General features: G+C 42.3%; 1 protein-coding gene across 3 annotated transcripts in view; it reads left to right on the top strand.

The window, feature by feature from the left end:
* Nucleotides 1–15,375, top strand: part of PLCE1 (phospholipase C epsilon 1) — a 328,150-nt gene that overhangs the window by 286,765 nt on the left and 26,010 nt on the right. For all 3 annotated transcript variants that reach the window (XM_077258972.1, XM_077258973.1, XM_077258971.1), the window contains 4 exons: nucleotides 2,972–3,135; nucleotides 5,926–6,187; nucleotides 11,287–11,402; nucleotides 13,647–13,775. In XM_077258972.1, the coding sequence (XP_077115087.1) occupies nucleotides 2,972–3,135; nucleotides 5,926–6,187; nucleotides 11,287–11,402; nucleotides 13,647–13,775 (671 nt within the window). The remainder of the gene's footprint in view (nucleotides 1–2,971; nucleotides 3,136–5,925; nucleotides 6,188–11,286; nucleotides 11,403–13,646; nucleotides 13,776–15,375) is intronic.

The following is a 15,375-nucleotide window of genomic DNA, read 5'->3' as shown; positions in this document are numbered from 1 at the left end:
CATGGAAATTGATAAAGAAACCCAGTAACATCCAGTTGTTTGTTTGTCACAGGGGTGCGCCCCTACAATGTCTGATTGGATGGTGTCAGAGTATGTAGGAACAACCCCAAATAGTAACACCCGATTTACTCACATTTCTAGGAGGAATAACCGAGGACAACAGGGAGAACATAGGGAGGCTCCAGAATTGGGACATTATAGGAAATACATTTATTTACCACAGTAGACCTGTCTAGAGGACACAAGACAAGATGACAGGTCCTCTTTGTGTCTTCCACACACATTTTTCTATGCATAAAATTGAGGCAATGTTAATATATGAGTCAATTCACATGGGTGTATAAAATATGCATGTGTTTTACAGTATATAGCATGGATCAACTGTATGTTTTTCAGCTGGAAAACTGCACATTAAAGTCTATGAAGAGTGTTACCAATAATGATGACGCAAATGCTCATTGCTCGAGTTTGCCTAGGGAGCTGGGGTATGCAATGACTATCGCGGGTGCTCAAGTGACATGTTCGAGTCCCCGCAGCCGCATATTTTGCGGCTTTTAGACAACGACAAAATACAAGACAAATACGGGCAATTCCAACCTGTTTTGTGGCTGCCTAACAGTCGAGAAACATGCTGCCGCAGGGACACAAACATGTCACTCAAGCACCCGCGGTACTCTGTGCACACCCGATCACCCGCAATACTCTGTGCATACCCGAGCACCGGCGATACTCTGTGCACACCTGAGCACCCGCGATACTCTGTGCATACCCGAGCACCGGCGATACTCTGTGCACACCTGAGCACCCGCGATACTCTGTGCATAACCGAGCACCGGCGATACTCTGTGCATACCCAAGCACCCGCGATACTCTGTGCATACCCAAGCACCCGCGATACTCTCTGCATACCCGAGATACTGTGTGAACACCCGAGCACCCGCGATACTCTGTGCATACCCGAGCACCCGTAATACTCTGTGCATACCCGAGCACCCGCGACACTCTGTGCATACCCGAGCACCCGCGATACTCTGTGCATACCCGAGCACCCGCGATACTCTGTGCATACCCGAGCACCCGCGATACTCTGTGCATACCCAAGCACCCGCGATACTCTCTGCATACCCGAGATACTGTGTGAACACCCGAGCACCCGCGATACTCTGTGCATACCCGAGCACCCGTGATACTCTGTGCATACCCGAGCACCCGCGATACTCTGTGCATAACCGAGCACCGGCGATACTCTGTGCATACCCAAGCACCCGCGATACTCTCTGCATACCCGAGATACTGTGTGAACACCCGAGCACCCGCGATACTCTGTGCATACCCAAGCACCCACGATACTCTGTGCATACCCAAGCACCCGCGATACTCTCTGCATACCCGAGATACTGTGTGAACACCCGAGCACCAGCGATACTCTGTGCATACCCAAGCACCCACGATACTCTGTGCATACCCGAGCACCGGCGATACTCTGTGCATACCCGAGCACACGCGATACTCTGTGCATACCCGAGCACCCACAATACTCTGTGCATACCCGAGCACCCGCGACACTCTGTGCATACCCGAGCACCGGCGATACTCTGTGCATATCCGAGCACCGGCGATACTCTGTGCATACCCGAGCACCGGCGATACTCTGTGCATACCCGAGCACCGGCGACACTCTGTGCAAACCCGAGCACCCGCGATACTCTGTGCATACCCGAGCACCCGCGATACTCTGTGCATACCCAAGCACCCGCGATACTCTGTGCATACCCGAGATACTGTGTGCACACCCAAGCACCCGCGATACTCTGTGCATACCCAAGCACCCGCGATACTCTGTGCATACCCGAGATACTGTGTGCATACCCGAGCACCGGCGATACTCTGTGCTCACCCGAGCACCGGCGATACTCTGTGCATATCCGAGCACCGGCGATACTCTGTGCATACCCGAGCACCCGCGATACTCTGTGCATACCCGAGCACCCGCGATACTCTGTGCATACCCGAGCACCCGCGATACTCTGTGCATACCCGAGCACCCGCGATACTCTGTGCATACCCGAGCACCCGCGATACTCTGTGCACACCCGAGCACCCGCGATACTCTGTGCACACCCGAGCACCCGCGATACTCTGTGCACACTCGAGCACCCGCGATACTCTGTGCATCCGCGATACTCTGTGCATACCCTAGGCAAACTATAGTAAGGAACACTTGCGCTCATCACTAGTTACCAGTATGTCATCCAAATTTCCGGAGGGCTGCATTTATTTGTTTCAGTTTATCCATAGCAGATAGTTCACCAATTTTACTAATCTGCAATAATAATAGAGACTAATTTGGGGTCTATATTGTGCATGCTTACAAAAACATCCTGCACTGTCATCAGGTTTCTACAGGCCCCGATTCATCAAGAGCGGCAGTTTTTACAGCGATCTTAATGAAGGCACGTGAAGGAGTCACATGCTCCTGACTCAGAGGCACACATCTCGGAATGAATCTGGCGTGTCTAAAAAGTGGCATGCGCCTAAGGAGACTGAAGTGAGTTTTGTGGTATAGCAACAGTGCTGCCGCTCATCATTAATTTTGACAAGCGGGGGTTGTCACTCCCTGTGTCCCACACCTGCTCTGCCCACTTTGTCACGTTGCAACAAAATTTTGCTTCCAGAATTTTGTTGTAAACACTTTGCTCAATTGGGCTCAAAATTTAGGTATGATGGAGGGATAAGAACACTCAGGAGGATTACGCAAAGACCTGGAAACTGAGAAGTGAGCAGACACATGATGATCCTCCTCTATGTAACCTCTCCAGCACATTCACGTTTGGTAAGCCATACTATTGAGGAAGAAAAGAGGTGGCAATAACTGCAGGATCAGTGGAATTTCAGTAACAGCCATGGTAATGATTGCTATAATTGATGTTTTCATGAAGACCCATGGTTTGGACACTATTTTCTCTTTCAGATCTCCCTTTACAGTTGAATGCTGCCATGTTTGAAGCCAATGGTGGATGTGGTTATGTTTTGAAGCCACCAGTATTGTGGGATAAGGGCTGCCCGATGTACCAGTCATTCTCGCCACTTGATCGTGAGTTAGAGAGCATGGAGCCAGCAATATACTCCTTATCAGTAAGAATTTTCCTCCTCAATATGTTATTTTGGATGTGTGCTGGATACAGATGTTATTTTGGATGTGCTCTATATATTGATGCTGTTTTAAAGCCATTTTCATACACTGTCACATACGAAACTTGCCGATGTGATCCTGTAGCAAAACACATATGTGACCCAACTATCTCTGCTCTAAACACTTCACACACCGCTTAGTCTACCTAATTAGCTGCCATAAATTTATAGATTGTAATCTATACATTGTGCTCGGAGGGAATGATGTTTTTAATACAAAAGTTTTTCTGTAATTATTTTGCTCGCTTAAGTATTTTCTTCTAGTAACCTTCACTGACTGTTGATAATAGTGTCAAGGAGAGATTTAGCACACACCCCAAGCCCCTGTACAACAGCAATGTGCGAAATACCGACCACGAACAAGAACTGCACATCTATGCACATTTACTTCATTAACAAAACCAAGGCCAATATTCACTCATGTGTAACACATTTGCAAAAATATATATGTGTGTGATCCTTCTAGCTATACTTGCACAAAGGGAGAGATTTCTAGGATTATAATCAAGTGTATGAGTAACTAATTATACCAAATCGTGGATAATGATAATTTTTATATGTAGGCTACAACCCAACAATTAAAGTGAGTCAGCACAGACTGACTGTTAACACCAAGTACAGGCACTCAGTGCACCTTCCCATCTATTTATTTTATCTTCACGCCTTCTCTTATTTATGGCTTTATAGAGTCAGATAACTGGAAAACAAGTAGGTCGGAAGGTGCACAGAAAGGTTTGGCCATGCCACAAACGCTTGTACTTGGTTTGAACAATCATTCTGTGCTGACAGATTCTCTTTAAAACTGGGTAAGAAGCAGACAACCTGTGCTACAAAGGTGAGGTTGTGGAAGACAATTTTATGTCACAGGTCATACACCATGGCAAGCCTGACCACAGCAAGAAGACACAATGTAGTTAGACTTTAAAGTCTCTCCCAAAGATTTCAAAGCAAACCAAGGTTTTAAGATGTGCTACTGAAGCTCTTTTGAAGAAGCACCAAAAATAGGCAACATTGTGGGCTACTGATGAAGTGTTCAGCTACGGAAACTGAAACGAAGAGATGAAAGGCGCATCACGATTACTTGTCTTGGAAATTGAAACATATCCAGCAGTGCCATCATTTCAGCGGTGGCAGCAGACCCATGTTCTGTTCAGAGAAGTCTGGCCAGCAATGGTTTTCATGGAAGAATTGCGGCCAAAAAACAATCTTTCAAATTGGGACAAGCGACTCAACTATGCACGAAAATATATGAACTGGGATGCAGAGTAAAAGGTAGCAGGTGCCTTGGACTGATTAGTCATAATGTGAAATATTTGGCTGTAACAGTTTGTTTGCTGGAGGGCTAGAGAACAATAATAAGTGTCTGCAGACAACAGTGAAGCTGGCGGTGGTACCTTGCGAGTTTAGGGCTGCATTTCAGTAAATACAGCCTACAGAGTTGGCAGCAAGCAAATGGGCCAGTGAAATAACCAATGGAAAAAACGGTGGTCACGAGCAGCATATGGATACAAAATCTGGAAGTAAAACCACACATATATTAAAATTATAAGTTTTATTGTATCAAAGCATAAAACCTACATAGCAGATAAAAAGAGGTGATAACAGCACAGAGAATTTGCAAAGGACAGAGCAGCTTATCCACAGATGACAATCAGAAAAGAGTGTAGTCAATACGTAACCAGAAAAATGATCACTGCTTGCACTGTAAAGTCAAGTGACCACAGAAAATGACTAAGGGAACACCATCACAAAATATATAGGATGGAATCGAATCACAAAGGCACACACCTAAATAAAGCTAAAATGTCCCAAGTGAATAAAGTGTGCCTAGTGCTAATTAGAAAGGATAGATATTAGTATGCCTATAACATCTAAGAACTGAGTTAGGAATAACCTAGTCACATCCGAATATATTTCTCATAAATGTAACATTTTCATGGTGCGTAATGTGTATTACCTTTTGATGCCCGGCGTGCGTTTCGAGTGGCTTCTTCTAGGGGCAATTATGTTTGTGGTTATGTATTGACTGCACTCTTTTCTGATCATCATGCTCTGTCATACTTCCTTTGTAAATTCTCTGTGATGTTATTACCCCTTTTTTATCTAATATGCATGAATTATATTTTGATACAATACAAGTTATTGTTTTAATACATGTGTGGTCATACTTAAAGGTTTGCTGCATTTCAGTAAATGGAGTTGGGGATTTGGTCAGGATTAACGGTGTCCTCAATACTGAGAAAGTCCGGGATCTGTTTGGCTACAAATGTATTCGTCAGCAGGACAATGACCCCAAACATGCAGTCAGTGTCATTAAGAACCATCTTCAGCGTAACACAAGAACAAGGAGTCCTGGAAGTGATGATACGGCCCCACAGAGCCCTGATCTCAACATCATTGATTAAAGAAGAGACAGAAGGATTTGTGTAAGCCTCCATCCACAGAAGATCTGGTTACTTCTCCAAACATTGCCAAGATGATAAAATTAAAGATAATAGGAAATTGTATAATATGCTTTGCCATAAACTTGGACCAAAAGTAATCAACACACAGATGCATACAAATATGAGTGCAATATATATTACATGAGATTTATGATTCTTCTTTCTATAAACCAGTTAATGAGGACTTTTATGAGACGCTCCTTACAGGACAACGTCTCTGTGCTTTATCTATATTAGGTAGTCTACACCTTCAACAAACTGTAAATCTGAAACTGTGCTTGTCTTACAGATTGTCTCCGGACAGAATGTCTGTCCAAGTAACAGTACAGGAAGTCCTTGCATTGAAATTGATGTGCTTGGGATGCCGGTGGACAGCTGTCACTTCAGAACTAAACCCATCCACCGCAATACTTTAAACCCAATGTGGAACGAACAGTTTATGTTTCGCGTCTACTTTGAAGATCTCGTGTTTCTTCGTTTTGCTGTCGTTGAAAATAACAGTTCTGCTGTAACTGCCCAAAGAATTATTCCTCTTAAAGTTCTGAAGAGAGGTAATCTTTCATTGTCGGATAATCCTTCACTGTGATATGGAACATTACCTTGTTTAATCTCACTCGTGTTTATGTAGCCAGAAGTTTCCTCAAGTGATCAGCACTGTAGGTTGAGTAAAAAAGGCCACTAAGAATATGATTTATTGTAGTACATGGCGGTATAGGAAAAAGTATCATGTGGTATATGTCTCTAGTTCATGAACCAAAATATTAAGACAGGATTAATTATTGAGTGGAACAAGAAGAGGCGCTATCCTCCTTAAAGGGGTTGTCTCATTCATACATAATTGGGACTAGGCCAAAATGGAAAGCATACGAACAACTCACCGGCCAATGCAAGTCAATGAGGTAGTTCAAATGAACGTTTTTCCACTCGGACTGATGGTCCACATGTAAAAAATTGCAGCATGCAAATTGATGCCATACCGACACCATCTGTATGGAATTTATTTTATGGATCCATTGCAGTTATTAACATAAAAGGTTAAATAGAGTTTATTATTTAATAAATTGTACATATAATAACCTGGTGTCATACGGATATAAAAACTATTGCATATGGATGACAATATGGATGAAAAACTGTCTTTTTTTTCTGGAGCAAAAACTGATGATTTTTGCATACACATCTCTTACTTAGCCATTGAATCCCCTGCTGCTCCCGTGTCTCTTCTCCCTGAAGTCTGTGCTACTGTTCGGGTTCGGCAGCCCAACTAAAGCTTGTTGAAAGGCTGCAGCGCAGTCAATCACAAGCTTTTCCAGTGTGGCACTTCTGGCCCCATCACAGCCATACCAAGTATTGGCACTGCTGTGATTGGCTGGCACAGTATGTTTGAAAAAAAGAAGACGTGGGTGACCAGAGCTCATTGTCTATGAACTGTGATAAGCTTACTGACGTCAGTGCTCTCGCAGCAGTGGGATTCACCCGCTACTTTTATGTGGTCCAGTTGTTGTGATGAGCGGTCACATTACTGATGTCACCGCTCAGCACTGCATCCGGATGTAGCAGAGTCGGGGATTGTAGTGAGATGGAATTACGGCGAACCCCTTTGGAATATTAGATATTTTTATTTTTTAAAGGTAATAGATGGGTAAAAGAAGGGGAGTGCTTTTTACAATTTAAGGACTTTTCTCTGTGTGTGTTGCCTTTGACTACAGGGTTAGGAATGCAGGTGTCTGATAGACACCTCTCCAATACTAACCCCTGGACTTTGTCAGCAGACAATACAGAGCTGACATCAACTCCAAAACCATTTTCCCGCTTGCCAATGCACCAGGGCAAGTGGGAAAAGCCGGGACTATGTGCCAAAAGCGCCATCTAATGGATGTGCCATTTCTGGGGCGCTGAGGGCTAGTGTTAATAGTCTGGGAAGGGGCCAATATCCATGGCCCCTTACCAGCCTACTAATATCATCCTGCAGCTCTCTGCTTAGAATTTGCTGGTTATTAAAAATAGAGAGGACCACATGTCATTTTTTTGGGGGTCCCCCTTTTTAATAACCAGTAAAAGCTACACAGACAGCTGAGAGCTGATATTAATAGCCTGGGAAGCTTCATGTATATTGGCCTCTTCACAGAATAATGGTCCCCAGCTGTCTGCTTTCCCTCAGCTCGGTATTAAAAATAAGGGGACCCCACTCCATTTTTTTCTTTTATTTCTTTATTTATTAGCTAAATACATGTACAGTAAACTACACTCGCACTACACTAATAATATATCTCACTGACATATTTTTTTCTATGCACAGGAGTCAGCTGGTGAATACTCTCATCAGCGTCACCTACGCTGGCTGCTATCAGCGAGAGAAGGCAACGCTGATGACAGTAGGTACTCCTCAGCTGACGCCTGACCAGCGGTAACCTCTTCACCACCGGGCACAGATACCCAGTGGCAGTGACAAGCGGTGATTTCAGGAAGGTTACCGCCAGTCAGAGCCGGTGTTCATCGTGTTTTCACACAGAGGACAGCGCAAGAAACGCTGGATGTTCAATGCCTCTAATTCACTTGAATGGGGTTTGGTTTCGGGATCAAGTTCGGGTACCGTTCTGGACCCGAACATCCACAGGTCCGCCCATGTTTACCAGCTGGATTATCAACACTGCAGTTGCCCTGTGTTTGCTTGACATTGCTGAATCTAGAGGAGTAGACACTAGTGATGAGCGAAACGTGCTCGGATGAGGTGAGCATGCTTGTGTGCTAACCGAGTGACTTCGATGTGCTCGAAAAATATGTTCGAGTATCCACAGCTGCATGTCTCACGGCTGTGTAACATGGAGGCTCAGGGACTCAAACATCTTATTCAAGCATGGAAAATTCACTCGGTTAGCACACGAGCATGCTCGGATAACACCTTCATAGAATCATATAATGTTAGAGTTGGAAAGGACCTCAAAGATCATTGTGTCCAACCCCTTGCTTAATGCTGAACAGTATTAACCCTCTCCGACAGATGTCTGTCCAGCCTCTTTTAAAGACTTCAATGAGTGGAACAGGATGCCACAAGGTGTGGCAAGTTCTCCTTCAATGGATCACCCTCACTGTCAAAAAGGTTTTCTAATATCTAATCTGTATCTTCTCCCTTTCAATTTAATTCCATTGCTTCTCGTGTTTCCATGTGCAAATGACAATAAGGATGGTCCTTCTACACTGTGGCATCCCTTCAGATATTTGTAGACCACTATTAAGTCTCCTCTTAGCCTTCTTTTTTGCAAGCTGAACATTCCCAGATCCTTTAACCATTTCTCGTAGGACATACTTTGTAGTCTGCTCACCATCCTGGTAGCTTTTCTCTGAACTTGCTCCAGTTTTTCAATGTCTTTTTTTTTTTAAATCTTGTGCCCCGAACAGGGCACAGTATTACAGATGCAGCCTGACCAAGAAGGTATAGAGGGGGATAATTACTTTACTTGATCTAGACTCTATGCTTCTCTTAATACATCCTAGAACTGAGTTTGTCTTTTTTGCTGCTGCATCACAGTGTTGATTCATATGTAGTCTGTGATCTATTAGTATACCCAGGTCTTTTTCACACAAGCTGTTACTTAGTTCTATTCCTCCAATTCTTTAGATGTCCTTTTTGTTTGTTTTTTTTCCCAGATTTAGAATCTTTTGTTTCTCACTGTTAAACACCATTCTATTAGTCGCTACCCATTATTCAAGCTTAACTAGGTCCTTCTGAATCCTTTCTCTGTCTTCTCTAGTGTTAGCTTTCCCTCCTAGCTTAGCATCATCTGCAAATTTGATCAGTTTACCTTCAGTTCCCTTATCTAGATCATTTATAAAAATGTTGAACAACACTGGGGCCAGGACAGAGCCTTGTGGTACCCCACTTGAAACACTCTTCCAACTAGATGTGCTACCATTTATTACCACTCTTTGAGTATGATCACTGAGCCAGTTATGAATCCACCTAACCGTAGCCTTGCCAATCCCATACTTGGTCATTTTTTCAATAAGGATAGTATAAGATGCTTTATCAAATGCTTTGCTGAAGTCAAGATATACAATATCTACCACATTTCCCTAATCAACCCAGTCAGTGATTCTATCATAGAAGGAAATTAGATTAGTCTGGCATGACTTGTTTGTTACAAACCCACGCTGGCTCTGGTTAATTACTGTATTTTTATCCAAGTACTTACATACATGTTGTTCAATAATTTGTTCAAAGATCTTTCCTGGTATAGAAGTAAGGCTCACTGGCCTGTAATTTCCTGGCTCCATCTTCTTTCCTTTTTTGAAGATGGGGACAACATTTGCCCTTCACCAATCTTCTGGGTCTTCTCCTGTTCTTCAGGAATATTCAAAGATTATGGTAGTGGTTCTGCATTTCCTCTAACTCTTTTTGTACCTTAGGATATAATTTATCTAGACCAGGAGATTTAAATAGATTTTAAATTAGCTAATTGTTCCCTCTCCATCACTCTGTTCATGCATAGGCATAGAATGGATTATTTTATTCATTCAATAGCATCATGAAGATCAGTTGATGTTACAATTGTTTTCTTAGAGAACACAGATACAAAAAAGGAATTTAAAATTTCGGCCTTCTCAACATCATTTCTACCACTTTACCCTTTTCATCCTGTAAAAATCCCATTTCATCTTTTATTTTTCTTTTGCTTTTGACATACCCACAAAATCCTTTTTTATTACTTTAGGTCTCCGTTGCAATCCTCACTTTATTACTGGCTTTAGCTCTTCTAACACTTGCTCTGCATTCCCTGCAAACAGCATTATAATCTTCTTTAGCTATCCCCCCCTCTTTCCATTTAATATACATTTCTTTTTTCCTTTTTAACACTAGTCCTTTTATCACTAGCAGACACCATCCGGGGATCAGGAATGTGTGAGCATTGGAGCTGCATTGTTTAAGAGAATATACTTTTTTTTCTAATTTATAGCCATCCACGGAGGCAAGTCGGCAGATTAATCTGCACCAAAGTCTGCAAAATTTTGGGCTGATTTGCTGCTGTACATTTCCCACAGTCTTTTTGTAAAATATTGTACCACGCAGATTCTATACTAGCACTTCTTGTTAACACAGTCCTAGAAAAGGTTTTCACTGATTGCAGCCTCCTTCCTAGGAATTCATAGTAATAACCCCTACAAATCATTGACTGTGACAGTAAACTATTGTATATATGGATATAGCTGAACATGCTTGGCACTCCCCACAGAGGTAGTTTCAGAATATTAATGAAGCTTGTTTCAGACATATCTTAACTAGTATTTGATAATTGATGAAAAAAACAATAAAGCCTATAAAGGGCACTTTCGCACTCATTTTTAGGGCAGCAGCACGTTTGCAAATCGTCCTTATGTAAGTAAAAAAAATCCTATTTTTTTTGTGCAAACTGCACTTAGGCTCCATGGTTGTATATTACATGGATGATGATGGATGTGCGGGTTGATTTTAGTGACCCTGTGACATCTTTAAAATCTGGTAATATTACCTTTATATAGACCTTTATTAGTTGTGGTGTCGGTCAACAAAAGTGTTTCATAGTGTATTATTTTTAGCTTATGTCTTTCCAAGTAACGGTAATGTTTTTATTCTTGTGATGACTTTTAATGTTACTTTTGCATTTGTCTGCAGGCTACAGGCATTTACAGCTTCGTAACTTACATAATGAGTCTTTGGAGATATCCACTCTGTTCATTAATAGCAGAAGGATGGAGGAAATCCCGAGCGGCAGTCTGCCCGCATCTTTGGTAGGTTAATATGTGTGTGGGGTTTTAACTATTAAGTGCTGTCAGCTGCTAGTGACCATATGAGCAGTGTTTATTCTGTATGATGTCTGAGTCTAAAGATTTCTCAGTGAAAGTGTGATAATTAACAGAATAGAAACATCTGTGCCAAACTAACCCTTTCTATGAGTGTCCTACTTCATCCGATCGTATTGTACTTTTTGTATGTGTGAAGAAATATATGGCATGCCAAGCTGCACTAAAATCCTTGAAGTTGTTTACTTATTTACAGACAGAAGGTCTGCAAGGTGCCTACGGCCGTTTCGCTCACACTGTGCTTTCTGAAGGCATCTTGAGAAAGTTCAGCGTGCTTGAAAAGGCCGTGGGGAATCTGCAGACCATTAGCAGTTGTAGTGTGTCTCAATCGTTTTATCCACAAATGAAATAAATGGCTTCATGGATTTTATCACAGCCTGGTGTGTTGGTACATATTCCTCGGTACATACTGCCCTACTGTTTTTAACTGTTGAGCACTGTCCATTCCCATGATTAGGACTCCGGCTGATGAATATATGTGGTAGTTCCGACCGTATGTTTCTTTATATGATATGGCCTAACATTACAGAACTGAAATTTTATTTTAGACCATGTCTATGAGAAATTAATTATTTCTTATGTCAATACAGTAAACCTTTTCAGACAAAATTGCATTGAAAGGTGGTCTTTTAGGGTGGTGGTCATCCAAAAGAAAATGGCTAGTTTGCATATTATGTGGTGATACTGAAAATCTGATCTGGATAAGGGGGTGATCTCCTCACCTCAGTGGTCTTTTGGAAAGGTTTTACCGTTCATGGTAAACTGTCTTTACCGGTTATTCTAACATCATTACTTCAGAAAAACAAAAACGTTCCAGCTCCTTGAATAAAATACAAATCCTTTATTGGAAAAAATTAAAACATAAGTGCTGCGGGAAGGATCAGATGGCAAGAGATGACAAGCGATGCGTTTCGATCACATCCGTGATCTTTGTCAAAGCTTATAAAACACTATTACCCCCACAACTTTAAATACATAAATACACCAAGGACCAATCAAAAATTCAACATCAAATCATGTGATAAACTTAAGGTCCCGACAGGTGAAACAAGTTCTTCAAGAAAGAAAAAAAAAAGCCAAAACAATATGCCATATTGTTTTTTTTCTTTTTTTATGTCTGTCAGTAATCTAGTCATGTTTTTGTATAATGACAATATTTTTTACATGTGATTGAAGAACTTGTTTCACCTGTCGGGGCCTTAAGTTTATCACATGATATTTAAAGTTGTGGGGGTAATGGTGTTTTATAACGGATGTGATCGAAACGCATCGCTTGTCATCTCTTGCCATCCGATCCTTCCCGGAACACTTATGTTTTAATTTTTTTCCAATTAAGAATTTATATTTTATTCAATGAGCTGAAACATTTTTGTTTTTCTATTGGATTATCGACGTCTGACCAGGACGGAGCTCCATGCACCTGCTTTGAATCATCGGTGAGCTGGCTTGTCTCTTGTCTGCATTACTTCAGAAACCTCCAGCTATCCAATATAAATAATCACCCATGTAATACATAGAGCGGCTCTTTGTGAGCACCTCATTGCTCAGGGGCCGTCAAGCAGGGGATCTCTCTTTGAAGTCTAAATGGCCCCACTAGGGCATATGGAAAGAGTTGTCTTCATCCTACAACACCAATATTAGGAATTAAAGAAGCACTCCTCCCATCAAAGTATTTATCCTCCTAATATATTGCAATCATTATATTATATAGCACTGTGCACTTGCAATTGCTCATTTTACCTTTCTACCCAGCTAATTCTTCTCTTTATCTGCTCTATGTAGAAACAGGAAGTCTTGTGTCCCTTTATCATTCCCCTCTTCAACTCCTCTCCCAGCTGCTCTCTTCTCCCCTGCCATGGACTTTTGCAGTGACTTATGACTTATGCTTATACTTGTTTCTACATAGAGCTTAGAAGGATTCAGATGGTTAGCTATTACTCACGTGATGTCATAGACCTGATGGGAAAGAGAAGAATTAGCCGGGTAGAAAGGCAAAATGAGCAATTGTAAGTACACAACGCTATATGACAGCAAAATATAAAGAAGATAAAAACTTTGATGGGAGGAGGAGGAGTGCTTCTTTAACATGGTCTTTGTCTATATTCTGTCTATCAGTAAGTCTTTTCAGTGTAAAACCAGGTTTGTTATATTGTGCCTTTTCTTAAAAAAAAGGTTTTCAGTTCAGAAGAAAGGAGAGCAGAATCAACATTTAAAGTCACGGTACATGGAATTCCTGGTCCAGAACCATTTTCCATTTTTAGTATAAATGGTGGGACAACGGCAAAGCAACTACTGGATAATGTAAGTTTCCATTTTTAACAGTCTCTCTTCTTCCATAACTAGTTTTTGTTTTATAGGTGTAGCTTCCCTCTCCTGTTCTCTCCCAGACCTCCATCTGTATTAATGTATGGGCCCATAGCAGATGTGGTGGGGGCTCACTGAGATTCCGAGAGATGTCATATGATTGATAGATTAAAAAAGGATGCCGTTAGTAGTACAAAGGGGCAGAGAAAAGTGACAGCAATTATGTTACATGGCATTCTCTGATACACAGGGCACATACTGGTTTGTGTTTAATGGGAGCTTACCAGAAAGATGATTTGTGGTTTATGGACCCTAGTACAGCAATAAAAATTACATTTGATCAATAGTAATCAAATATACCAGCATTGAGAATTAAAGGGGTTATCTACTACTAGGACAAATTCTTCTCAAATGCCCAAGTTCCCTCAGTCAAATGCGAAAACCTTATTCGCACATCCTGCATCGGCGCCATTCCAGCAATGCTGGTCCTGGTCCCGGCGCTTGTGTACCATTATATCTCATGAGCGCTGCAGCCAATCAGTGGCCATTGACCCTCTGAAGCCTTTACTATTTTGTCAGAGTGGACAACCGCTGTAACAAAAGAGTAAAAACTGCAAACATTCAGCGAGCGTGAGGTGTGACATGAGTGCCTGGTGGGTGTGACATAATTGCCCTGTGTAAGGTGTGACATGAGTGCCCGGGGTGACATGATTGCCCTGTGTGAGTTGTGACATGATTGCCCATTGTGAGCTGTGACATGATTGCCCTGTGTTGAGGTGTGACATGAGTGTCCAGTGTGATGTGTGACATGATTGCCCGGTGTGAGGTGTGACATGATTATCCTGTATGAGGTGTGACATGAGTGTCCAGTGTGACATGATTGCCCGGTGTGAGGTGTGACATGATTGCCGGCCTGCGAGGTGTTACATGAGTGACTGGTGTGAAGTATGACATGAATGACTGGTGAGGTGCGACATGAGTGTCTAGTGTGACATGATTGCCCTGTGTGAGGTGTGACATGAGAGACTGGTGTGAGGTGTGACATGATTGCCGGTTGTGAGGTATGACATGAATGACTGGTGAGGTGTGACATGAGTGTCCAGTGTGACATGAGTGCCTGGTGTGAGGTGTGACATGAGTGACCAGTGTGAGGTGTGACATGATTGCCGGTTGTGAGGTATGACATGAATGACTGGTGAGGTGCGACATGAGTGTCCAGTGTGACATGAGTGCCTGGTGTGAGGTGTGACATGAGTGACCTGTGTGAGGTGTGACATGATTGCCATGTGTGAGGTGTGACATGATTGCCCATTGTGAGGTATGACATGAATGACTGGTGAGGTGCGACATGAGTGTCCAGTGTGACATGAGTGCCTGGTGTGAGGTGTGACATGCCTGATGCAGGAAGGATGGGAGCACTGCAGGGTGAACAGTCAGGTGATCAGAGGTGTCTCTTCTAACTATAATCAAATGTTCATTTTTTATTGAAAATCTTGTGAGTATATTTCATATAATCTCTGCTCGGTGAAATCAGCAGTTTTCATTTATATCTGGATAAAGGATGTCCAGTAAAGCCTCCGGCATTCTTGATGGTTCT

This window comes from Ranitomeya variabilis, chromosome 4 (genome assembly GCF_051348905.1).
Source record: "Ranitomeya variabilis isolate aRanVar5 chromosome 4, aRanVar5.hap1, whole genome shotgun sequence".
NCBI classification, from domain to species: Eukaryota; Metazoa; Chordata; class Amphibia; order Anura; family Dendrobatidae; genus Ranitomeya; species Ranitomeya variabilis.
The sequence above is the reverse complement of the archived record's forward strand: the minus strand, read 5'-3'. Positions and strand labels throughout refer to the sequence as shown.